We start from the raw sequence: 25,669 nt of genomic DNA, 5'->3' as shown, positions 1-25,669 counted from the left end.
ACCCCAGGAAAAAGGCCTTATTCCCTCCCGGCAGCATCCTGACATCTCAGGGTGACTTAGCTTCTGTCCCTGACACTGTAATCATACTAGTCACAATCCCCCAAAGCCCCAATTAATCATCCCACCTCTCCCGTCTAATCTTGGGCTGTAACAGGAGGGCAGACCCCCTGCTTCTCTCCAGACACACTTGTCTTCTGCCTCAGGGATACAGAAAGCTGAAAAGTCCTTCACGCTGTCTGACCTTCAACTGCCCTGTTGCAGATAAGCCTCCTCTCCCAGCCCCCAAAACTACATGATGGCGATGGGAGAAGGACCCCCTAACACACCCCTCACCCCCACCCAGGTCAGGGGAGAATCCACCCAGCCCACCCAGGGCAAGAGAGACAAAGATCAGACGCCAGGAAGGCCTTCCCCTCACAAACTTGAAAGGGGAGACATCTTGCAAACAATACAACAAACACAGCACCAGGCAGTTGGGGCTGGAGTTTATTGCAGGGGGACATATGGACACGGAGATTCAGAGAAGAGGACGGTGGGCTGTGGGCTCTGTGCTCAGACTCCTACGGAGAGTGTCAGGAGGCAGAGGTCAGGACCGGGTCGGCCAGATGGTGGAGGACCCCGGCCTGACGGCAGAGGAGCGAGGCCCTGGGCCAGCTCCCCTTGCCCCCCCACCCATTCTTCTGGATGACGACTCCGGAGACGCTAGGCGATGTCATGAAGAGGGAGTCCGGGCCCAACCGGGTAACGGAGCATCCGCCGTGGGGGCGCGGGCTCTTGAGGGCCGGCGATCCAGCTTGGGTGGAAGGGAGGGTTACCCGGGTCCTCGCCCCCCCGCGGCCTCCGGCGTCTCTCTGGGTGTCTGGCGGTTCGGGCGGCTGCTGGGGTCGCTGTGGCGGCGGCGGCGGCTGCGCGGCAGCTCGAGCTGGGGTCGCGGCCCGCCGGGGGCTCCCAGGAGGCAGGAGACCGAGGCAGCGGCGGGCGCCGGGGCAGGCGGCGCGCCCGGACGGGCGGCGCACGGAGGGGACGGCGCGCTGGGCGGCGGGCCGGCGGGGCCCGCGGGGGGCCGCGTGGGAACCCAGATGAGCCCGTAGTAGACGGCGAGCAGCACGGCGGCCAACGAGACGCAGAGGAAGTAGGCGCAGACCGGGGCGAGGCGCAGCCAACGGCCCCGCGGGCCTTCGCTCAGCCCGGCGCCCCCCGGGCTCTCGCCGCCGCCGCCCACGCAGCTCGTGCCCCGCATCCCCGCAGCCCACTGGGCCCAGCACAGCGGCCCGTGCAGGCCCCGCCCCCGCGCCCTGGGCCCGCCCCCTGACCCACCCCCTCGGAGGACCGCCTCCGCGCTCTAAAGCTCCCTCGTCCAACCCCGCCCCCGCCAGCATGGTCACGCCCCCGAACGGGCGGGCCTCCTCCGGGCTCTGGGCCTGCCCCCTCCCCTGTCTCCAGCCAACCATTATCAAGCTATGGCTTAACTAGTATTTCGACCCCGCCCCAGGCCTGCAAAGATAGCTCTCTGCTCTTTCGACTACTGCCGGCCTTCGGGGTGATGCCCACGCCTCTTACCTGCGAGCCCGCCCAGCGCCTAGCCCCGCCCTCCCCTTTCTGGCCTCCTCCCCCAAGCCCTAACCGCGTCCCCTTCGCGACTCACACTTCTCCCAGGCATCTAGCCCCGCCTCCGAGCCCCCCCGCCGCGCGAGGCTTGGGCCTCACAGACCCCCCCACACACACACTCCTTAGCCGCAGGCCCGCTCCGCTTCTAACGTGCCTCTGAGTCAGACTCGACTCTTAGCATTCGAAGCCACCCTCTTCACTCCCTGGATTCACGCTCTCTAGTCCAGGCTCCACCCCTTTCCTCCGCCTCACTCCACTAGTTCTAGCACTGTACTGAACACGCCCTCGACCGAGGGCTGCACCCCACACCCGCATTAGGAACTCCCATCTAAACCGGCTCACGCGGCCCGATCCGACATCTAAGGCCGCCCTGTGTTCTAACTCCATCCACCAGAATTCTGGCCCCGCCCAGGCATCCTAACCACGCCCCTGGCGGGACCTCCTCGCTACTCAGTGTACTGAGGTCTAAACACTCCCCGAAGCCCCACCTCTGCCCCACAACCCAATCACGCCCCTTCCCCAACTCCTCCCCACCACCCTCAATTTCTCCCTCTCCCTAAAGCCATGGGATCCAGAGCGGTCTCCGGGGAGGAGAGAGCGCAGCCTGGGAATCCAGACTAACCCCCTCCTGCCGCCCCCACCCCATCAAGGCGGGGAAGCTTCAGTCCCCTCCCAGCAGCGTCTTCAGGAATTCGGGGAGGCCTGCGGGGAGGGGGGGAGGGAAGACGTATCAGGGGAGTGGAGGAAGGAAGATCCCTTCCTCCCGCCTCTTCCGCCACGGAAAAGCCAGCCAAGCACAGCAACCCAGCCGGGCCTGCCAGAAATACAGTTCAAAGGTTAGCGGAAGCACTGCGTTTAATAAGAGACGGGGCCGGTGGCCGAGTAATTCCGAGTCCTGTGGAAGAGTCACCGGCTATCTGCCAGGCCCCAGATGTAAACTCCAGGAGGCGGCAATCTAGGCCTGGGGGCCGGCACCTAGCCCCCCATGGCTTCCATTAGGTGGGTAACTCGGGGGCGTCTCAGCCCTCCCGGTGCCACGGCGCCCCCGAAGCGGGAGACTGGACTATTGCCCTGGCCCCACCCCGTTCACTGTCCCTGGCTCCGCCCCCCTTACATTTAACCCTCTCCTGGCGGGAGTGTGACGGAAGCAGAGGACAGAGGAGCAAGGCGGCAGGAGGTTAGTGCAGAGAGCGGAGGCCACAGTCGGCGGGCGCGGTCAGCGGGCGGCCCCCGGTGGCGGGGCGGCCGCCACCACCTTGCAGAAACGCACCCTCTGGAAGTCGGTGATCTCCGCGGTCTCCTGGCCCTCGGTACCCGCCTCTGGGGAGAGAAGGGGCAGTCAGCGGAGGGAACAGTCTCCCCCTGCCCCCTCCCCCCCGTCCAGTTCCGTCTCTGATCCCAACTGAGCCCGGCTGCAGTCCCCCTGCGCTAGGTGGTTTATGGGCCTCAGACTCCTTTAATCTTCGCAGGGGACCCACAAGCTGCACGCACCCCAACAGAACCCTGTTTACAATCGAGGAAATCATCTGGGATAGCGAGATCACCCTAAACTCTGTCCTCTCGCCCCCCAGCCGCCCCCCTCAGGCTCCCACGGGCATAAACTAACTCCCATTCGCCCCCCGCCATCGGATCTGTCCCTCTCTGCCCTTGCCCACGAGAGTGCTGACCAGATCTTCCTTGGCTCTGCCCCAAACGCTAACCCCGCTCTTGGGGAGGTCCCTGGTTCGCAACCTGGCTTGCGCTGATGGAGCTGAAGACGGGGTTGGGCCCAGCATTCTAATGGGGCCTGCATTTCTATTCTAATTTACCCTACTTGGTTAGACCTCAAAACTCCAGTCCTGCCCACAGCCAAATCCATGATTCTACCCCTCCCCCATTCTTACTTTTGACCTATTTAAATTCCTAATCCTGCCCTCAGCCCCGCCCCTTGAACCTAGCCCCACCCCGTTATTTTTAGATTACATCCCCAAACGCCTGGGGTCGGCCTCCAAATCCCAATCCCATCTTGGCTCCACCTCCTCACGGCCCCCCTTTCCCCCTCCACTCAATTCCCTAGCGCCCCAGAGATTCTCCACTTAGCTCCACCCCCTTGACCTTGGCTCCTCTCACAGTATCCTAGCACTGTAGCCTCACCCCCAGGTCCACTGCTACCCCACACACCCAGCTCCACTCTATCCTACTCTCCCCAAACCCTCCCCTCAGCCCCGGAGGGAGAAAAAGAGGAAGGAAGAAGGCCATCTCGGGCCCCATCCACTCCCCCACCTGGAGCTGCCTCAGACCCTTCCTCTTCAGCTTTCTGGGTTCCTGGGAGGCTGGACCCACTCTCAAGGGAGGCAGGGGCTGGCTGGTCACCTCCTGGGGAAGGGGGAGGCCCAGTCAAGCCCCTACCCCTCCAAATTTCCCCCCACCCTGAGAGAGAAGGCCCTGGGGAAGTGAGGGGTGTTCAAGGACACACTTGGGGAATATCATTTGAGGACGTGAACTCTTTATTGGGGAGGGGGCTCTGTGGCCCAGAGCAGGGGCAGGATGGGGGTGGGGGGGGCATTCCAAAGACAGACATGGACTGTCCTCCCTAGCCACCAGGGCGGTGGGGCACACACGGTCCCGGGGCCCAGCCCCTGACGGTCCCCCCTGCGAGTGTACCCCTCAAGCGCACACACACAAGCAGCCAGCTTCATGCATTTCCAAAAGGCCAGGCCTCACCCGGAGACAGGGCATTGGCCGGGTGGGCATCCCGGGGAGAATTCAGCTCCATCTCTTCACCCCAGTCAGACACGGGTTGGTGGTCTCCAGGGGGTGAAAAGGGGCTAGAAGGCGTGGCAGGGGCCTGGGGCAGTGGCGGGGGCTCCTCTGGCCTCGACCGCTCTCTGTCAGCCTGCTCACCGGTGGGACTTCCGGTGTGGCTTCGGGGAGGGCTTCCGGTGGGCTCAGCCTCTTGGGGTTCATGGCCTTGGGCTGGTTCTTCTTCCGCCTCATCAGCCTCTTCTTCTTCCTCGACCTCCTCTTCCTCCTCCTCACTCACATCTTCCCACTCCTCATCCTCCCCCTCATCCTCCTCCCCCACGTCCTCCTCCCCCTCATCCTCAGGGGGCCGGTGGGCAGGAGGAGCTGGGGTCTCGGGTGGCTGTGGGGAACATAAGGCAGGTTGGGGCGAGGGGGTGGGCCCTGAGCACCCCACGCCCCCTGCCCAGAGAGGACAGCCCGCCTTACCTGCGAGGGCGTCTCCTCAGGTGGAGCGGGCTGTGGGGCCTCAGGGGCTGGGGACACTGTGTCCTCAGTCTCCCAGCGGTCATCATGGTCACTGGAGGGGACAGAGGGAAGGGGTGAGGCCCGGGTGGATGAGAAGAAGGGGCCTCCCACCTCCAGGTCCTCCCCCAGAGAAAAGCTGCAAAATTCAACTCAGGGCAAGAGGGGCTGCAGCTTTCCAGGTGAGGGTCCACATGTTGGAGCTCTGAGGAGGGAATGGTGGGTGTGTGTCCCCAGGTGTCAGGGACAGACAGACGGAGGGGCGCCAGGTGGCAGAAAAGGAGTGAAAGGAGATGAAGGGAGAGATGGAGGTAAAGCATTTACCTAGAGAGCTAGGCCCCAACTCCCCCCAAACAAGAGCCTGACCCACAGAGAGACAGTAGCCAAGAACTGACAGGGACGAGACAGCACAGACATGCCCCCGCGGAGTCAGAACAACCAGGGATAGAGCCAAACAGCCCTGCTGGGGGCACGGGGGTGTGCACACACCAAGGGTCGGGGCGCCCCCACCTGTAGGCACGAGGGGCTGCCTTGGTCTGGGGTCGGCTACTCTTCCTCCTCCTGCGGCTGACCTCAGCTTTGTGCTGGGACAGGAACTCCCTGAAAGTGGGGGGCTTGGGGGGCCGAGTCCAGGCCTGGTCATCTGCAAGAGAACCCAGGAGGAGTGGGGGATGGAGGGCATGACACAAAGTTAACCCCCATGCCTGGCCCTGCCAGCTGCCGTTCCCGCCCCCCGCCCCCACCGAGAACGCCCACTCACCATAGCGGTGGGATGGTTCAAGGGCAGCAGCTGGCCCATCCTTGAACCTGGGGAAAAGAGAAAGGGGGTGAGCACGCAGCTGGGGGAACAGTGGGGGCAAGAGGGGTGGGGAGAGATAAGGGAGAGATGGGGGCCAGGGTCAAAATCAAGATCACAGAAGGAGAGACGGTCAAACAGAGGGGGTCCCTGATTAGAAGGCAGACAGGATCAGGTGATGGACAAGAGGCAAACATGACATTGTAGTGACAAATACAGAAAGAAAAAACTCAGTATTTGACACCCCAAAACAAAAATTTAGAACGTACATGATCCCCAGCCTCCAGTCTAGCCACAATTCCTATCACTGTCCCCCATCTCCTCGGCTAAGCAGAGTCACCTAGCACACAGAACTCCTGCCTCAGGGCCTTTGCACCTGCTGCTCTTGGGACACTTCCCCAGACCTTTCAGTGGCCTGCACCCTCACCTCCTCCAGGCCTCAGCTCAGACCCTCCTAAACACCTGTCTAAAAAAATCACATATTGGGGCGCCTGGGTGGCTCAGTTGGTTAAGCGACTGCCTTCGGCTCAGGTCATGATCCTGGAGTCCCGCATCGGGCTCCCTGCTCGGCAGGGAGTCTGCTTCTCCCTCTGACCCTCCTCCCTCTCATGCTCTCTGTCTCTCATTCTGTCGGTCTCAAATAAATAAATAAAATCTTTAAAAAAATAATAATAATAAATAAAATAAAATAAAATAATCACATATTGGGGCGCCTGGGTGGCTCAGTCATTAAGCATCTGCCTTCGGCTCAGGTCATGATCCCAGGGTCCTGGGATCGAGCCCTGCATCAGGGGAAGCCTGCTTCTCCCTCTCCCACTCCCCCTACTTGTGTTCTCTCTCTCGCTGTCTCTGTCAAATAAATAAATAAAATATTTTTAAAAAATAAAGTCATCACATATTATATATATCACCAAAGTCTAAAACAAAAGCCTCCATCCCTCTCCATACTCTTCTCTGTTCTTCGTGACCTGCCACTGGATCTAGTCAGTGTCCACCTTTCCAACTCGAGTCTAGGTTCCCTGAAGGCAGAAGTGTTTTGTTCATTACTGTATCCGCATCACCTTTCATGACACAGAGGAGAGACTCAATAAATATTTCCTGACAGGGGTGCCTGGGTGGCTCAATCGGTTAAGGGTCTTGCCTTTGGCTCAGGTCATGATCCCAGGGTCCCAGGATCAAGTCCTGCATCTGGCTCCCTGCTCAGCACGGAGCCTGCTTCTTCCTCTCTCTCTGCCCCTCCCTCTCATAAATAAAACCTTTTTTTTTTTTTTAAGATTTTATTTATTTGACAGATAGCAACAGCAGGAACACAAGCAAGGGAAGTGGGAGAGGGAGAAGCAGGCTCCCCACTGAGCAGGGAGCCCGATGCGGGGCTCAACCCCAGCACCCTGGGATCATGACATGAGCCAAAGGCAGATGCTTAACAACTGAGCCACCCAGGCGCCCCTCAAATAAATAAAATCTTCAAGATTTGCTGACGAAATCAAAGCACACGTGCACTAAGGAGACTTGCTGCAGGCTGCCTTGGGGACACAAGAGGACACCATTACTTACTCTCATTCTTAACCCTGAGAACGTCTCCCTAAAAGCCTTAAAAGGATCAGCTACAGTATCTGTGCAAAGTATTTTTCGCACTTGCACAAGCTTGGCTCACAATCCACAATGAATGCTCTGACCACTGGGCGCACAGACAACAGCCTCTCTCTCCAGCCAGCGCCAATAATAAACGTGACTGGCATGAAAACTTCCAAAGCAGCAAAGGGTGCAGGATGCCATAAAAACGACAACGGTACGGGCGCCCAGGTGGCTCAGTCGGTTGGGCATCGCTCCGGTCATGAACTTGGGGTCGTGGGATCGAGCCCCGAGTGGGGCTCTGCACTCCGCAGGGAGTCTGCTTGAGGATTCTCTCTCCCTCTCTCCCTCTGTCCCTCCCCCAGCTTACACTCTCACTCTAAAAAAAATAATAAAATAAATGACTACAGCTGCAGATCTTAAGAGTGCTGTTGGCTGGCTCTCTGGTATGGAAGTTGGCCTTCCTGTCAATGACATAAGGGTAGAGCTTCCGTTTAAGTTGGACTAACTGGATGTTTCCTGGGACCCGAAAGGGGACCCAGTCAGATAAGGGTAAAAGTACCACCCGGATAAGGAGTTTGGGTTGGGGGCAGGGATGCAGTTTGAAGGTCTAATCACCGTCACCCCTTCCTCACGCCTTCTCTAATTAGAATTTCCATCCGTGCCCTTAGCTGGGGCGCCACCAGAGTACCCCTGATGAGAGCAGCTTAGTCTCCCGCCAGGTCTGTCGCCAACAGAACAGACAGCGTGTCCGCCTGCCTCCTGCCCATCCCCGATGCCGGAACGGGCACTCCTCCAGAGAGCGGCCTCCGCCTGAACCCCAGAATGAACCCCTGGGGAGCAGAACTGAGTTCTGCCTGCATGGGGAGCCAAGCCCAGCTGGACCCACAGCTTAGAGCCCAGCCTGAATCAGCCAAATCCGGCTGACCTGTGAACATGAGACAGAAATGGTTTTGAAAAGGAAAAAAGAAAGAAAAGAAATGGTTTTATCTGCCAGGGAGTTGGTGGTTCTGACGCAGCACGGCGACTGCTCCCTGATACACTAGGTGGGACGTCAGAGAGAGACAGAGGAGTAAGTCGGGGTCAAGGTCAAGGAACCAAACGGGCAAGCAGAGGGACACTCACATGCCATCAGTCTTCTCAGCATCCCACTCCCGCCGCCACTGGCCAGTGGGCTTGCGGTGTCTCTGCAGCCGCTCCTGGTCGATCTTCTCCCTCTCCTGCTTCCAGCGCAGATACTCCGACCGCTCGCGGCCCGTCATGGACAGCGTCATGTCACCAGCGCCACCCAGGCCGGCCCGGCGGCCCTGCCCACACACAGACAGGCAGTCAGGGCCCTGTTCCCCGAGCCGGCCCACCCTGGCCTCTCCCCCATGCCCGCGGGGCTGAGAGGCAGGGCCGTGCTCAAGGTCACAGGAGGAGGAGATGACAGGGTGGAGGTTGGGACCAGGTCTGCTCACGTGGCACCTCCACAGAGGCCATCCCAGAGCTCTCTCTCAAGTAGCAACCCCCTCTAGTCCCTCTCCCTGCTGGATTTTTCTTCACAATGTCTGACACTCCCTGACACCTTACGGTATGTTCGTTTAGAGAGCCGCCCCCAGAATCAACTTCACCGGGGCAGGGGCTTGGCCTGAAGACTCCGTCCCAATGGGCGCCTGGGCGGCTCGGTCATTAAGCGTCTGCCTTCAGCTCAGGTCATGATCCCAGGGTCCTGGGATCGAGTCCCACATCGGGCTCCCTGCTCATTAGGGAGTCAGCGTCTCCCTCTCCCTCTACCCCTCCCCCCTGCTTGTGCTCTTTTTCTCTCTCCCTCAAATAAATAAAATCTTAAAAAAGAAAACAAAACTCAGCCCCAGGACCTAAGTCTGCTTCCAGCACTCAAAAGATCCCAGTAAACATTACTGCCATTAGCGAGAGAGAACATCACCCAAAGGCCCATAAAGCTGTAAGAGGAAAGTGGTATGCTGTCCCCACAAGAACGGACCATCAGCTTGGGGCTGAAAGATGGGGAGGGGAGGCTACCCCTCGCTGCTGTCCCGGCCACCGCTGGGCCCAGCGCTCCGGCACAGCCCCAATCAACGGAGGCTGCAGGAAGGACAGACCAGCTGTAGACTGGGGCCCGACCCAGGGAGCCCCGGCCGCCAGCACCCACCTGCCGCTCCTGCTCCAGGCCGCAGCGCACCCGCTCGAAGTCGGGCCCCCCCCAGTTGCGCCCATGACGGCGGCTGCCTTCCCGGCGGTCCCGCTCGGGCTCCTCCAGGGGTCCGCTGCGTCGCCGGGGGTCGTCCAGGAAGTTCCGCACTGGGTTGGGCTCCAGCACACCTTCCTGCGGGCACAGAGAATGGGGGGCGGGGGGGTTGGAGGGCTCACTGGGGCCCAGGTGGCTCCGCCCCGCCGCGGGGACACCCCCGGCACTGACCCGCTGGTTGCGCTCATACTCTGCTATCTTTTCCATCTCCTCGTTCATCTTCTCGATGTTCTGCCGGCGCCGCTCCTCCCACTCCTGGGGGCAGGTAGAACACAGAGACAGAGACGCTGGGGCATCAGGGGGAACTGCCCGACCCTGGCATGTTAGCATGTGCGCGGAAGAATGACCACAGCGGGGGCGCCTGGGGGGGCTCAGTCGGTGAAGTGTCTGCCTTCGGCTCAGGTCATGGTCCCAGGGTCCTGGGATCCAGCCCCACGTCGGGCTCCTTGATGCGCAGGGAGCCTGCTTCTCCCTCTCCCTCTCCCCCTGCTTGTGTTCCCTCTCTCGCTGTGTCTCTGTCAAATAAATAAATAAAATCTTCAAAGAAAAAAAAAAAAAAAAAAGAATGACCACAGCAGGCCTGAGAATCTCTCCGTACATGGGCCTGCTCGCAAGGCCAGCTCGTGGCTGGCATCTGGGAATTTGGCTCCCGGCGTGCTCCTGGGCAACGGTTAGCTATAAAGGGGGCTCCAGGTGCCTCGGCTGGAGGTGCCAACGGTATGGTACGTGCTGAGCACCTTTCCTTCTGGGGTCTGGAATTTGGGTTTGTAGGAGGCAGAGGAGACCTACATGACGAGTGCCCAATAAAAACCCCAGGTAGGGGGTCTCGAGGGAGTCCCTGGTAGACAGCCCTTCATGGGTGTCATCACCATTCAACGCTGGAGGAAGTAAGGGCACCATGAGGTGTGGCTACACTGGACGAGATCGCTCGGGAGCCTGCGCCTGATCCCCTCCAGACTTCGTCCCCTGCGCCTTCTCCCCTCAGCTTCGCGCTGTAATAAATCTCAGCCATCAATCTTACTAGGGGAGTACTGAACCCGGAAAAGGAGCTGGGGACCCCGACACGCCATGGCTGCCACAGAAGTGATGCCAGTAATAGGAGTAATAACATGGCAGATGGCAAGGTGACTACCCGCCCCCCCAATCCATTCTCCCCTTCTTCCACAGTAACAGAATTTTAGAGGAGTACAAGGCCAAGTTGCTGGAGAGGACGTTTTCATTCCCGGGGCTCAGCACACAGGGGAGAAATAAACTTCCACTTGGGTTAAGCCATGGTATTTTGAGGTCTTTCGAGGACAGCAACTTAATGTGTACAAATCACAAACATCCATAAGTAACGTTCTTCAAGCGCTTCCTCTGAGGATTTCAATGCCTGATATCCCAAAATGCTCGCGATACCTTTGAGACCTGATTATTATTCCCCTGAGAACCCAGAACCTCCCAGAAGGAAGTGAGCTGCCCAACGACAGGGAACTAATTGAACCGAGTCGACCCCAAGTCCATGGTGGGCCCTGAGGCCCTCTGCTAGACAGCCTCCCAGCCCGCTGACCTGCGCATCAGGGCGGGAGAGCAGTTACAGTAAGAACATCACTGATCACCACGGATAAATCCAGGCTGCGAGACAGACAGAATAACAGAGCGAGCGAGCAAGCGCACACGTACTGGACAGAAACACTGCACCAGAATGAGCAAAACGAGGGGGGATAAAAAGACAGGGAGAGTGCATGAAGCCCTGGTCAGGGGGACGGAGGAAAGGAGGGAGGAGAGAGAGAAAGAGCCGATGGAGGGGCTGAAAAAGCTAATGGAGGGGCTGAGAAAAGATGGACAAACGGGACACCAGTTCCTCTGAGAGTAGAACCAAAGAGAAACGAGATAGTAAGAGCCTTGGCCAGACGACTCCAGCCTATCCCGGGCTTCTACCTTAGATTTGCGGTCGGCAGCTGAGGCATCTCCAGCTCCTGAGAGTTGAGGGGACCCCCTGCCCCGGCCCCTCCGGCCACGGCCCCCAGATCCTCCTCGAGACTGCTCCCCAGAACCGTCCTCCCAGCTGCGGGCCGCCCGGCCCATGCCTGCCCGGCCTCCCTGCTGGGGGTGCGTCCGGCCTCCCTTGCTGGCCCCTGGGGGTCGTGGGGTCCCAGGAGACCTCCGAGAGGGACCCAAGTTCTTCTCCTGGAGAAGAGAAGGGAGGAAAAGTACAGTCACTGGGATGAGGAGACTGGGCCACCCAAGCCCCGAAGGCAACTGGGAGACTTGGGGCCGCCCACAGGGCTGGGGCGGCAGGCAGGGGAGGGCTCTTGGGCCCCAGGTCTCAACTCTCACCCCCTCCTTGTCCTGACAAGTCCCCCACCCTGGTGTGGAGCTCACCGCCTCAACTGCCACGTTCTCCTTCTCCACCGAGCGGCCCTTCCGGGGAGCTGTCACGGCCACTCCCTCGAGTTCGGCTTTTTTCCGGTCCTCCTCAATCTCCTAGGGGCAAACATCAGCAGGAGGAGAGTGTCAGGGGTCCCGGCGCCAGCTGGATTCCCACAGCCCCCTAAACGTCCCCCAAGATTAGCCCCCACCTAGGCCTCTATCCTCAGCTCCAGGCAAGAAAGCTGGTCACTTCAGCATCTTCCCCCTCCTCCCCCAGCACCATGCTATTCCCCTGCTCAGAAGCCTCCTGTGGTACCCATCTCTGAGTACGAGCCAAAGGCTTCCTCACAGCCTACGGGGCCCTACAGGGTCTGGCCTCATGACTATCCTGACCTCATCCCCCATCCTCTCTCCTTCTTCTCCCCCTCACTCACTCTGCCCTTCTCACTGTTCCTAGAACATACCAGGCTCAGACCTGCCTCAGGGCCTTTGCACCTACTGTCCCCTCTGCTGGGAACACTCTTCCCCCAGAGAGCCTTCAGTCCCTCATCTCCTTCAGGTTTCTGTTCCCGAAACGTCCCCTTCTCAGAGAGGCCTTCCCTGACCAGCTTACAGAAACCACCTCCCCTACCATTCTCTTGTTCACTACCTGGCATTATATGTATTTTGCCTATTGTCTGCCTTGAAGCTTGCAACAGAAGCTGCCTGAGGACAGGAGTACCTGGCTGTTTTATTCACTAATGTATACCCCAAACCTAGAACAATCTGTGACACACACCAGAAACTCGATATTCTTTTTTTTTTCTTTTAAAATAAATGAATGAATGCATGAAAAATGAATAAATGAAACCCACTCTTTCTCTCAGATCCCTTCTCAGGAACAGCCCCGCCAACTACTCTGGCACTTCTGACAAGGACCTGGGCCGCATGCTGGCCCCTCCCACCTCCTCCCCACCTCCACCACTGCCACTGAGCCCTCTCAACAGCCCTGTCCCAGGTTGGGCACCTCCTCTCCTTCCTCCTTGGTCTCTGGGCTCCGGTATCACCTCCTCCCACTCAACACCACAGAGCAGCCAGGGGGCTCTTCCTAAAAGGCTATTCTGACCTGCTCCTGCTCCTGCTCAAAGCCCTCCAGGGTTCCCCAGTGCCCTCAAGAGAAAGTCCAAATTCTCAGCCTGGCTGCCAGGGTCAACATTCCTCTACTGACCTTCCAACTTTAAGCTCCTGGTTTCTGCACAAATTGTTCCCTCTGCTTGAAACACGTTTGGCTCTTCTTTTCAGCTGGCTAACTCACCCCCTTCAGGTGTCGGAATCTCCTCCTCCAGGAAGCCCTCCCTAATATCTGGGTGGGTGAAGAGCCCCTTCTGGGCGCCCCCCAGACCTCTGAACTCCTGCAGCCCAACCCAGCCCACTCTGGGACATCACTGCCTGAAGAACGGTCGGTGCTCCCACTGGACTGTGAACTCTGGACTGTGAAGTCTGGAATGACCTCAGGGCTGTCTCAGTCGTAGCTATATTCCCTGCCACACTCAGCCTAGAGCCTGGCAGTGAAGACCCTGGTGAGTATTTATGTATGAATGATGGAATGATGGAATGAAGGAAGGAATGGCAGGCTAAGGCCTTTGGCTTTTATCCTGAGAGTGATGGGGAGCCATGAAAAGGTTTGAAGGAAGGGAGAGGTGAGGGAAACTCACTGCGGGGAGGAGAGGGGATGGGGTCTCCCAGGGCGGGGCTAGGGCACCTGGTAGCGCCGGATGAGGGCCTCATTTTTTCGCCGAAGAGCCTCGATCCTCTTGTCCAACTCAGCATCCTTCTCCTCCTTCGATTTCAGATCCAGTGTGGCTGACTGAGAAGAGGAGACAGTTGAGAAACAGTAAGAAAAACCTATACCCAACCCAGCACCATTTGATCCAGGGTCTGAGTCTTGGGTCCCCTCCTCCCAAGCCCCCTGACCCAAAGCTCAGATTTGAGACCCCACTTTCCATCTCACCATTCCACTGGCAAGGTGGTACCAGGGTCCCAGCAAACTTCCCCTCTAGAATGTGGACACAGCACTGGGGGTTCCTGAGGGCAGAGGGAAGAGAAGGACTAAGGCTAATGCCTCCCCAATCTGCTTCCATCTCACCCATACCAGGGACTCCTCTCAAACATACATGCACATAAACAACACCAGCTGCACCCCCAAGAGAATTCTAGCCCCGCGCTCCCACTCCCTCTTCTTGTGCGAGCCCAACACTTACCTGGAAAAATTTACATTCCACCACCTCCCAGACATTTGTGCCCACCCATTCCCTAGTTAAACACTAGAGTCGCACCCACCTTGGGAAAGTTCTGGTCCTACCCTACAGCTTAAGGAAACATCCAACATTGCTCCCTTCCAAAGGAAGATTCTAGCCCAGCCTCCACACCCCAGTGCTGGGAGTTTCAATCCAGGCCTCCATCTCCAGAGAACTTTAGATACATCCTCTTGCCCCCCCCATCTGATTCTAGGCCCACCTTTCTGTGCCCACTCTGGTGCCACTCCATCCCCGTGAAAACTCTAAACGCACCTCTTTCCCAGGAACGGTTCAAAATAACCCCACACAAAAACAAGCTCGAACCCTATGCCTACAAGTTGCCCCGACCCTGGGAGAAGACTTTAGACCCACGCCTCGCTCTGGGATGTCCCAGCCCCGCCTCCAACATCCCGAGAAAGGTACCACTGCTTCCCCAACAACCCCGCAAGGATTCCGAAAACAGGCCCGGTGCCCACTGGCGAGGCTTCCTGGGCCTGGCTCAACCTTCCCAAGGAATACTCTACCCGCCCCGGCGCGGACGAAACTTCCCGACCCACTCCTTTGCAGGGAAAACCTCCAGCCTCTACCGCGTCCGGAAGGCACGGCCCCGCCCCACGCCAGAACCAACTTTCTCGCCCCGCCTCTCCCGCTAGACCTCTGACCCCGCCCACATGCGCGTCGTTAATCTGAGCCCCCTTCTGACTTTCCCAGCCTATCCCCGGCCCCGCCCCCTGGGCCCCCAGGCAACAGCCTGAAGCCTCCCCCTATTCTCGCGTTATTACACCGGCCCCGCCTCCGATTTGCCCAGCCAAGCTCCCGGTCACGCCCCCTGCTTCCCAGCCACGCCTCGTCGCGTCAAACTATGGCCCCGCCCCCGGGAGCCCCAGCCGAGGTTCTGCCTCCGGCGCCAGCTTCCGTGCCAACGTTCTGACCGCGCCCCTGGCTCCGGCAAAACTTTCTGGCTCCACCCCCAGCATTCCCCGCCAGTACTCTGGTCCCGCCCCCTGTCACCCACAACTTTTTGGCCCCGCCCCCGCCCTCGCGTCTGCCTCGCAAGTCGGGGCCGACAATCTGGACCCACTTCAAGCTCAGGCAAAACTTTCTGGCCCCGCCCCCAGCACGTTCGGCCAAAGTCCCGGCCCCGCCCCTCGCTCCCCGGGCTATATTTTGGCTCCGCCCCCAGCCCGGACACAACTTTTTCAGCCCCACCCCCATCTGCCCACCCACGCCCCGGCCCCGCCCACAGCCTGACCCGCCCGGGTCCTGCCCACCCGCCGACGTCCCGCCCCACCAGGGCCCCTCTCACCTCCCATGTGGGCGTCCTGTCCCCGCCCCCCGCAGAGTACTCTGACCCCGCCCCCGCCGGCTGTTCGCTGCCCCGCCCGCACCCGCTCCCGCTCCCCCCACGTGGGGCGCCAGGCCCCGCCCTCTCCGGGCGCGCTCCCGGCCCCCTCCCCCGGTCACCTGTCCCGGAGACCCCGCGGCGTCCGCGACTCCGGCTCCGTCGGCCTCTGCGTCCGCAGCTCCCGGGCCGCGCGCGTCACTTCCCGCCCGCACCACGTGAAGAGGGGAACTAAAGAGGGTCACTTCCGGTCCTGCCGGCCCGTTTCCGGGAGCCTTAAAGGCGCCGCGCCCCCGGGGGTGCAGGCGGGAGTGTGTATAGGTGGTCCTCAAGGGTATTCTGGAGGCTTGCTCACCTTCGTTTGGCCTAGATTACTTCCTTCCAGGGAAAGGAGACACCGTTCTCTCTCTGGCAGGCCTTTACCTGCTTTACCTGCGTCCTCTTTCCTGGTTCCAATAAATAGGTACCAGGCACGCACGGGGCAATGACTCCTGGAAGCCTGACCTGCCAGGCTCATGTGGGGGATTGGCGGGGAATCCCTCACCCCCCTGCCAGTGAAACCTTAGAGTTAGTTGTAGAAGCTTAAAATTTTCAATCGATAGAATCTTTGATTCATTCTCTAAATCTGCATTGAGTGCCAGGCTGGGGGAGGTGGGGTGCATGGAGAGGAGGGGAGTCAAGGCGATGAACAAGGCAGACCCCATCCCTTCCCTGGTGAGGGAAGGCACAAGTAAATGCGAAATAACAAGAACAATTATAAGTGGGCAGACTGGATTCCCTGAGGTTGCTGGTAATTTTACCTTGTGACTTAAAACGGGAAAAAGTGGAAGTACCTGCTAATCCCTGGTCCCTTATAAGGTTACTGTTAACAGCTTTTCAAAGACCTTTTCTACATATACAACTGAATTTCTTGTAACTCCCCAAATACCTGCCAAGTTCACTATATACTGCTTCAGTTCTTTATTCAGATGTTAGATCCGCTCAGGGGCCTTCCCTGAAGCTGCCTGTTTGAAAATTGCGAAACCTCCCATCCCTTTTTTTCTTCCCACTCCATTTTTGCATTTTACTGTTCACCCTCTGAACTACCCAGTGTCTTACTTACTTCCCTTGTTCTCTGTCTCCTCCCCTGTATCCTCTCTTTTTATAACTTGCTACGTCCCCAGTGCCTCCAACAGGGCCTCATACATTAATAAGCTCTCCAAAAAAAAAATTTACAAATGGGTCAATCTTTATTATTACTACTTTTTCCCTTCTTATGAAACAAAAAGTAAAAGCATATATACTGCACTGAGATCATATATCTTTATTTTAACAATGGACGGTTGACAACCTTTAAAACTGCTATGGGATATTCCCTCCTGGAGATGGGCCATAATTCGCCCTACCTGGTCTCATGGATGTTTAAGTTGTTTTCAGATTGGGGAGATGGCCAGCAATGCTGCGTTGAAGTTCTCCAGGCACACAGCTTTGTAAGTACATGACCTGTAATCTTGCTCAAAAAGGACTCAGAATATCATGATTAAGACTACAGACTCTGAAGCCAGAAGGCCTGGGTTTTAATCTCAGCTCTGTCACTTACCAACCGCGTGACCTTGAGCAACGTGTGGAACTGCTCTGGACTTCAGCTTCATCTGTGAAGGAGATATCGTAACACCTTCCTACTGGATCTGTGGTGCAGAATTGAATGGATTAATGAATTAAAACACAGAAAGTGCTTGGCACGAGGCCTGAAATACTGTTAAGTTCTCAATACATGGAGACCATTATTATGGCTTCTAGGAAGACAAATTCCTGGATCAAAAGTTAATTCACATTATGACTTTTCAGTAAAAATAAACCACAGTGGATGCAGGTAGTTTAGGGCCTGAAGTGCCTACAAAGTTGGAAGCCCTCTTGAAAAAGAGAGTAAAAAAAGTATAAGACAAGAGTACCTCCCAGGGTGTTGGACAGAGTGCTGGCTCCGTTGGATGAGGCATCTGGAGGCTCACGCTTCAATACCTCACAGAAAAGCCACGTCTGATACTGGCAGCTCAGCAAAGAAGCTGAGCCCACTTCACTCCCCCAAGCAAGGCCAGAGTGCATGTTTCCCCACAGCCTCGCTGACACTGTGTTTTATCACTTTTGATCTTCACCAACTTGATGGCCCAAGGGTGGTGTAGTCTGAGTCACTTCTCCCTGGCTAAAAAGTCACATTTTCGCACACATACATATATGCATATATCCATTGCTTGCAGGGGTAGAGAGAAAGAGGGATGCTGAAAAGTACAATAAGATTCTCTCTTTGCTCGTGTCTGTGTTGTTAAAAAAAAAAAAAGTGAGGGGTGCGCCCAGGTGGCTGTAGGTTAAGCATCTGCCTCTTGATTTTGGCTCAGGCCATGATCTCAGGGTCATGGGATCAAGCCCCATGTTAAGCTCCATGCTCTGTGCAGAGTCTGCTTAAGATTCTCTCTCTGAGGGGCACCTGGGTGGCTCAGTCATTAAGCATTTGCCTTCGGCTCAGGTCATGATCCCAGGGTCCTGGGATCAAGCCCCGCATCGGGCTCCCTGCTCAGCGGGAAGCCTGCTTCTCCCTCTCCCACTCCCCCTGCTTGCGTTCTCTCTCCCTGTGTCTCCCTCTGTCAAATAAATAAATAAAATCTTAAAAAAAAAAAAATTCTCTCTCTTCCCCTCTCCCTACTCTCCTTTCCTCCCCCTCTCTAAAAAAAAATATAAAGAAGGAGAAGAAGAATCCAAAGTTCAGCTAAGCTACCCCGACTGGGCAGCTCCCTGGAGCCAAGACACTGACCCAAGCCCCAGATGGTTCTGATTTCCTCGCCCCTCCCAGCCCACCAAGGAGGTGAGCGGTCTCACTATCATTTTAGAGATGAAGACACAGGCCCAGAGAGCCGATGGTGCTGACCCTCAGTCACCCAGCTACCCAGCAGCCAACCTGGGATTTGCACCTGGGGCCACCTGACCACGGGGATGCCATGTGGAGGACAGGTAAGAGCATGATCTCTGGGGCCAGGCTGCCGACTTCAGATCCCAGATCTGCCACCTGGGCTGTAGGACCCTGGGGAAGTTACTTAACTTCTCTGAGCTTTAGTGCCCTCATCTGTGAAATGACAATAAGAGCACCTATCCCATCAGGCTACTGGAAGGTGTGGTGAGCTGAGTAGCAGCCCCCAAAGATGTCCACATCCTGATCCCTGGAACCTGTGAATGTTAATTTACATGGCAGGAGGGATTTTGCAAATGAGATTAAGAATCTTGACATGGGGTGGGGGGGGCGCCTGGATGGCTCAGTTGGTTGGGTGTTTGACTCTTAATCTCAGCTCAGGTCTTTTTTTTTTTTTTTAAGTTTATCTTATTTATTTATTTTTTTTTTAGAGAGAGAGAGCGGGAGGGGCAGAGGGAGAAGGAGAGAGAATCCCAAGCAGGCTCGATGATCAGTGTGGAGCCCATCTTGGGGCTCAATCTCACAATCCTGAGATCATGACCTGAGCCAAAATCAAGAGTCAGACACCTAACCAACTGAGCCACCCAGGTGCCCCTCAGTCCAGGTCTTGATCTCAGGGTCATGAGTTCGAGTCCCAAATTGGGCTCCACGCTGGGCATGGAGCCTACTTAAAAAAAAAAAAAAAAAAGGAATCTTGAGATGGGGCAATGCTCCTGGACCATTTGGAGGGGCCCACTGTAATCCCAAGGGTCCTTATAAGAGGGAAGCAGAGGGAGATTTGACACAGAACACAGGGTGACATGTTATGTGGCTGGCACTGAAGGTGGAGGAAGGACCCACAAGCCGAAGAATGCAAAGAATACAGCTGGGAAATGTTTCAGAAAGGTCAGGAGACGGACTCTCCCCTAGAGCCTCCCCAGGGAGTGTGGCCATGCTACCTTGATTTGGGCCCAGGGAGGTTGCTTCTGCATCTGGGACCCCCAGAGCTGTAAGAGAACAAATATGTGTTGTTTGATGGCAGCAAGAGTCTCTTAGAACAGTGCCTGGTACACAGCAGGTGCACTTAACGGTTACTCTTTTTTTTAAGACTGATTTATTTATTTGAGAGAGAGACAGAGAGCATGCGGTAGGGGGGCGGGATTGAGGGGCACAGGGAGAGGGAGAGAGAAACTCCAAGCAGACTCCGCCCTGAGTGCGGAGCCCCACGCTGGGTACGCTCTCATGACCCCAAGATCAATCAGGAACTGAGCCGAAAACAAGAGTCAGTCGCCTAACCCACGGAGCCATCCAGGCGTCCCTTAACTGTTACTCTTTTTTTTTTTTTTTTTAAGATTTTATTTATTTGACAGAGAGAGACACAGCAAGAGAGGGAACACAAGCAGGGGGAGTGGGAGAGGGAGAAGCAGCCTTCCCGCGGAGCTGCGAGCCCGACGCAGGGCTCTATCCCAGGACCCTGAGGATCATGACCTGAGCCGAAGGCAGACACTTAACGACTGAGCCACCCAGGCGCCCCACTGTTACTCTTGTTATTACCTGAAACACCCCCGGCCAGCCCATGGCCTCTGGCGATAGGTCACAGTCACGGACGTTTGCTGCCTTATTGGTTAAAAGGCTACTGTCTTTTCATTCACATCAGGGGCCTGACAGGCCTTGTTTATGCCCATTTTACAGAGAGGAAAACAGGCTCGCCGAGGCTCCCCTGCACAGTGGGTCACAGCCACTCCAGCAGCTGCCGTAACCAATGGCCACACACTGTGTGATTTATACCGGCAGAAGTGGGGCGCCCCGGGGGGCGCAGTCGGTTAAACGTCCAACTCTTGGTCTCAGCTCAAGTCGTGATCTCAGGGTCGTGGGATCGAGCCCCACATCGGGCTCTGCACTCAGCGGGGAGTCGGCTTGGAGATTCTCTCCCTACCCCCTCTGCTCCTCCCCCCCCTCACGGGTGCTCTCTCTCTCTCTCTCTCTCAAATAAATAAAATATTTTTAAAAATTTAAAAACAGGGCACCTGGGTGGCTCAGTCATTAAGCGTCTGCCTTCGGCTCAGGTCATGATCCCAGGGTCCTGGGATCGAGTCCCACATTGGGCTCCCTGCTCCGCGGGAAGCCTGCTTCTCCCTCTCCCACTCCCCCTGCTTGTGTCCCTGCTCTCGCTCTCTCTCTGTCAAATAAATAAATAAAATCTTTAAAAAAAAAAATTTAAAAACAGCAGAAGTGTATCTGTCAGAGTTCCGGAGGCCACAAGTCTGAAATCAAAGTGTGGGCAGAGTTGCCCCTTCCAGAGGCCCTGAGGGAGGATCTGTCCCAGGCCTCTCTCCTAGCTTCTGGCGGTGGTTGGCAATTCTTCGTGTTCCTTGGCTGGCACATGCATCACTCCGATCTTGGCCTGGGTCTTCACGTGGCCTCCTTCTCTGTGGCTCTGTGTCTTCTCCTTTTCTGTCTCTTCCAGGGACACCTGTCATGGGCTGTAGGGCCTCCCCTGCTCCGGGATGATCGCATCTCAAGATCCTTAATCGAAGTACATCTGCAAAGACCCTTATTCCAAAGAAGGTCATGTTCCCAGGTTCCAGCGAAGGTACCTTGGGAGAAACAATTCAACCCACGACGGCGGTGGCAGGGCCAGGATTGGAACCCAGTCCCAGGTCTTGCGAGCCTTCACATGGCCCAGCCCTCCAAAGAGCCCTGATTCACACCAAAAGACGCTGCCCAGGACCCAATGGAGCCGATCTTAAGAAATGTTGCTCCCGGGTGCCTGGGTGGCTCAGTCATTAAGCGTCTGCCTTCGGCTCAGGTCGTGATCCCAGGGTTCTGGGATCAAGCCCTGCGTCGGGCTCGCAGCTCCGCGGGAAGCCTGCTTCTCCCTCTCCCACTCCCCCTGCTTGTGTTCCCTCTCTCACTGTGTCTCTCTGTCAAATAAATAAATAAATAATCTTAAAAAGAAAGAAATGTTGCTCCAGCCCCGCTGCGCAATATTTTTGGTTCCATGAAACCAGCACATTCTCCCTCATGCCTGGGCTGTGGCATAGCCTATTTCTCCTGCTTGGAAACCTCTTCCTCCGGGCTCAGCGCCGATGTCACCTCCCCCAGGAAACCCGCCTTGACCCGCAGCTAGGTCGGGTGCCACTCTGTGCTGTCCCCATCCCCCCCTGGATTCTCACATCCCAGTCCTGGCCACTCGGGTCCTCACTGCCCAGGGTCAGGTCAGTGTCCCGCACTGGACTCTGAGACCTGTGGGGGCAGGGCTGCGGTTGTCGCTGTCTCCACGGGGTCCCCAGCACTGTCCAGCACAAGCCCACGTAGTTCTGAATACAAATGGAATCACTAAAGCAACCTGGTTCTCCCAAAGCTTCTGTGTCCCCAACCCATTAGACCAGCAGGACGCAACCCCATCGAATCCCAAATGCCCTTTATGACACAAACTCAAATACCCCTTGTACTATCCCGAAATGAAATGCCTAGACAGTATGTCCTACCTACACACATCTTTTTTTTTTTTTTTAAGATTTTATTCATCCAGGGGCGCCTGGGTGGCTCAGTTGGTTAAGCATCTGTCTTTGGCTCAGGTCATGATCCTCAGGGTCCTGGGATCGAGCCCCGCATCAGGCTCCCTGCTCTGCGGGGAGCCTGCTTCTCCCTCTCCCACTCCTCCTGCTCTGTTCCCTCTCTCGCTGTGTCTCTGTCAAATAAATAAAATCTTAAAAAAAAATTTTTATTCATCCATTTGAGAGAGAACAGGAGCAGGGGGACGGGCAGAGGGAGAGGGAGAAGCAGACTCCCCGCTGAGCAGGGAGCCGGATGCGGGGCTCGATCCCAGGACCCCGGGATCACGACCTGAGCCGAAGGCATACGCTTAACCCACTGAGCCACCCAGGCGCCCCAATCTTTGTGGGGCTCGAACTCATGTCCCCAAGACCAAGAGTCGCATGCTCTTCCGACTGAGCCAACCAGGCACCCCTATATACATCATTTTTAGTGTAATAACCTGAATTTACCATAAGGGAGAAATTACAGAAATCGAAGGGAAGAAATTTATAATAAAGCAACACACGTGAAAATGCATTCGTACGACGACACTGGAAATCGTCAAGAAGTAGTCAAATGTTTTTGGCTCTTACAATGAATGTGTTGAGCGCAAGAGAGTTGGAATGCTTGCTAATGGAACAACACCCTTTTGTGGTATCTGAGAATTTGAGAAAGGGCTGAGCGCGTGCGCATGCGCGTGGGTAGCCCCATCTTCGGTGCTTGCCTGCATGTGGACTCTCGAATGCAGCAGCTGGACGCTGTGGTGAGCCCCTGGATAGCAGGAGTGGGGTTGCAGGGGTGACGTGATGACCCAAAATGGTGCATCACCCTTGGCTGATTTCTGAACGCAACGTAGCACAATTTTCCCTCGACGGAAGTAGTGGACTCCCTGGAAAATTCAGGATATACTAAACCACGCAAAAAACACTTTGTGTCTCCCAACAAAAGAATGTCTCAAATGCAAAGGCCTGACAAGGTCAGGTGCTGGTGAGGATGTGTGCAGCCGCGGGGACTCTCGCCCCCTGCTGGAGGGGGACACAAAAGGCTCCAGCCACTGTGGGGTAACCACTTGGCAAGTTCGGCTACAGTGGGATGCGAACGCGCACCCTATGAGCCAGCAAATGAACCCCGAGGGATTGACCCAACAGAAATGCGTGCACACGTTCACCAAACGACATGTCCCGTACAAGAATGTTCATAGCAGCGGGGCGCCTGGGTGGCTCAGTGGATGAAGCGTCTGCCTTCCGCTCAGGTCATGATCCCAGGGTCCGAGGGTCAAACCCCAACTCTGGCTCCCTGCTCCGCGGCAAGCCTGCTTCTCCCTCTGCTCCCACCTGCTGCTCCCCCTGCTTGTGCTCTCTCTCTCTCTGTGTCAAATAAATAAAATCTTAAAAAAAAAAAAATGTTCATAGCAGCTTTAACAGAATTGCCCCTCTTACGGGCTGATTTGTGTCCCCTCCCTGATTCATGTGTCAAAGTCCCAACGCCCCCCTACCCAGCACCTCAAAATGTGACCTAATTTGGACGTAGGCCTTTTACAGAGGTATTTCAGTGAAAATGAGGTCAGTAGGGTGGGCCCTAATCCCGTGTGACTGGTGTCCTTGTAAGAAGAGGAGATTCGTACACACGCACGGGAAAGCCCCGGTGAGGCCTCAGGGACAAAATAGCCATCCTCGAGCCCAGGAGAGAGGCCACAGAAGAAACTAACCCAGCCAACGCCTTGAGGTAGGACTTCTGGCCTCCAAGATTATGAGAAAAGAAAGTTTTTGTTGCTTCATGCCATCCAGCCTGGGCTACTTGGTGGTAGCTGTTCTAACTAAGCAAACTGATACCGCCCCAAATCAGAGGCAACCAGAATGCCCATCAGAGGTGCAATGGATGAACCCTCTCTACCTACGTGCTATGGCGTGGATGAATCTCATGAACATTATGCTGAGTGACAAAAGCCAGACAGACACAAAGAAGCACATACCATGTGATTCTATTGATAGGAAGTTCTAGAACAGGCAAAACTCACCTCTGCTCTTAGAATCAAGGATAACGGGACACCTGGGTGGCTCAGTCGGGTAAGCATCTGCCTTCGGCTCAGGTCAGGATCCCAGGATCCTGGGATCAAGCCCCACATCGGGCTCTCTGCTCCTTGGGAAGCCTGCTTCTCCCTCTCCCACTCCCCCTGCTTGTGTTCCCTCACTGGCTGTCTCTCTGTCAAATAAATAAATAAAATAAAACGAAAAACCAAAGAATCAAGGATAATGATGGTCCAGGGGAGGGGCTAGAAGGGGCCCCGAAGAGGTCCTGGGGGAGTTGGGGGGGGGGGTTGTTATGTTTTATTTCCTCCCCTGGGCTGCTGATGACATGGAATTTTACACTTGGGATTTGTGGGTTTTACAAAAGTGTGTAAGTTACGCCTTCGTTTCAACAACGTTTTAAAGAACTTTGAAAATAAAATGTGCAAGTTCAAAAAGACATCGTAAAAAGTACTTTGTGTTTGTATGTGAAATGGAGTTAAGTTCTAGCATCAGTACATACATAACTCTCAGACTACATGAAGATCTGGTGGGAAATTGGACCGCCGAGCGGGCCGACTTTCGCGGTGCGAGATTCCCATCCGCCACCAGGAGGCGCTGTGGCGCACTCCTTGCCGCTTTACACGCGGGACAAGCATTCATTCAACAAACAGTCCCTGAACCATGAAAACCCTCTCTGTGCCCGGCCTCGTTCTGGTTTTCCGATCTGTGAAATAGAGATCAGAACGTACAGCTGTCCTGGAGGCACGTCCCTGTCGCCGTGGAGCTCACTTTCTCCAAGAGGAGACAGACCATACATAGCTAAACAAATGAATATGTTAGTAGGAGCGCTGTGGAGCAAAATAAGGCTGGGTGAGGGGACAGAGATGGTTCCGGAAGGCTTCTCTGAGGAGGTGACTTTTTTGTTTTAAGATTTTATTTATTTGACAGAGAGAGACACAGCGAGAGAGGGAACACAAGCAGGGGGAGTGGGAGAGGGAAAAGCAGGCCTCCCACGGAGCAGGAAGCCCGATGCGGGGCTCGATCCCAGGACCCCGGGATCATGACCTGAGCCGAAGGCAGACGCTTAATGACTGAGCCACCCAGGCGCCCCAACCTACAGTGTTTAAAGAGCATTTTCTACATGGCGGCCTCACTTTTGTTGCATGAATTATCTTCTAAACTCATCCCAAAGCCCTGTGCCAACCGTGCCCTTCTAACCTCCATTTTACAAAGCAGGACACTAAAGCCCTGAGATGCTGTGAGTTGCCCAAGGTCACACGACCAGCTGGGATTTGAGCCCACAGGGATCTTTCTGACTCCCAGAGCTCACTATACCACCTCTATGACAAATCTATTATAATTCTCAGTAGTATCATGCTAGGCAAGGTACTTAATCTTTCTGTGACTCAGTTTCCCTATATGGAAAACGGCGTTCGTGATAACAGGTTGTAAGGATTAAATAAGATAAGTACAGTGACGCACACACTCTATGTTTTTGCTATTACTGCAATGATCCACTGAATCCACCAATAGCTACTGAGCAAATTATGTAGACTCCACTTTCAAAATCTATAAATCTGAATAAATCCAGAATCCTACCACATGTCCCACCTCCACTTCCTGCCTCTCAGGATACTCATAGGATTTAACGAGGTCGTGCACACAGTAGGTGCGTCATTATTTACGATTATTATTTCTCTCAGCCCCTTCCTCCTTCCAGCTGCTCAGGCCAATACCTGGAGTCGCCCAAACTTCTCTCTTTC

At 56.0% G+C, this 25,669-nt stretch overlaps 2 protein-coding genes across 2 annotated transcripts; both read right to left on the bottom strand.

Moving 5' to 3' along the window:
• Positions 1-468: 468 nt before the first annotated feature.
• On the bottom strand, positions 469-3,652 carry INAFM1 (InaF motif containing 1). The gene is made up of 3 exons (XM_034986858.1): positions 3,276-3,652; positions 2,879-2,928; positions 469-2,310 (listed from the first exon to the last, which is right to left on the bottom strand). The coding sequence occupies exon 3, from the start codon at positions 1,238-1,240 to the stop codon at positions 812-814; it is 429 nt and encodes a 142-aa protein (XP_034842749.1). The 5' UTR covers positions 1,241-2,310; positions 2,879-2,928; positions 3,276-3,652; the 3' UTR covers positions 469-811.
• A 397-nt stretch (positions 3,653-4,049) lies between these two features.
• CCDC9 (coiled-coil domain containing 9) lies at positions 4,050-15,659 on the bottom strand. The gene is made up of 12 exons (XM_034986854.1): positions 15,563-15,659; positions 13,813-13,886; positions 13,564-13,668; positions 11,835-11,936; positions 11,391-11,639; positions 9,642-9,725; positions 9,375-9,548; positions 8,348-8,529; positions 5,615-5,661; positions 5,365-5,497; positions 4,819-4,909; positions 4,050-4,732 (listed from the first exon to the last, which is right to left on the bottom strand). The coding sequence occupies exons 2-12, from the start codon at positions 13,813-13,815 to the stop codon at positions 4,283-4,285; spliced, it is 1,620 nt and encodes a 539-aa protein (XP_034842745.1). The 5' UTR covers positions 13,816-13,886; positions 15,563-15,659; the 3' UTR covers positions 4,050-4,282.
• Between the last annotated feature and the right edge of the window lie 10,010 nt (positions 15,660-25,669).

The sequence above is a fragment of the Mirounga leonina genome, unplaced genomic scaffold (assembly GCF_011800145.1).
Source record: "Mirounga leonina isolate KUSES-001 unplaced genomic scaffold, KU_Mleo_1.0 Mir_376, whole genome shotgun sequence".
Classification (NCBI taxonomy): Eukaryota; Metazoa; Chordata; class Mammalia; order Carnivora; family Phocidae; genus Mirounga; species Mirounga leonina.
Note: the sequence above shows the minus strand (reverse complement) of the source record. Positions and strands in the feature narration are given on the sequence as shown.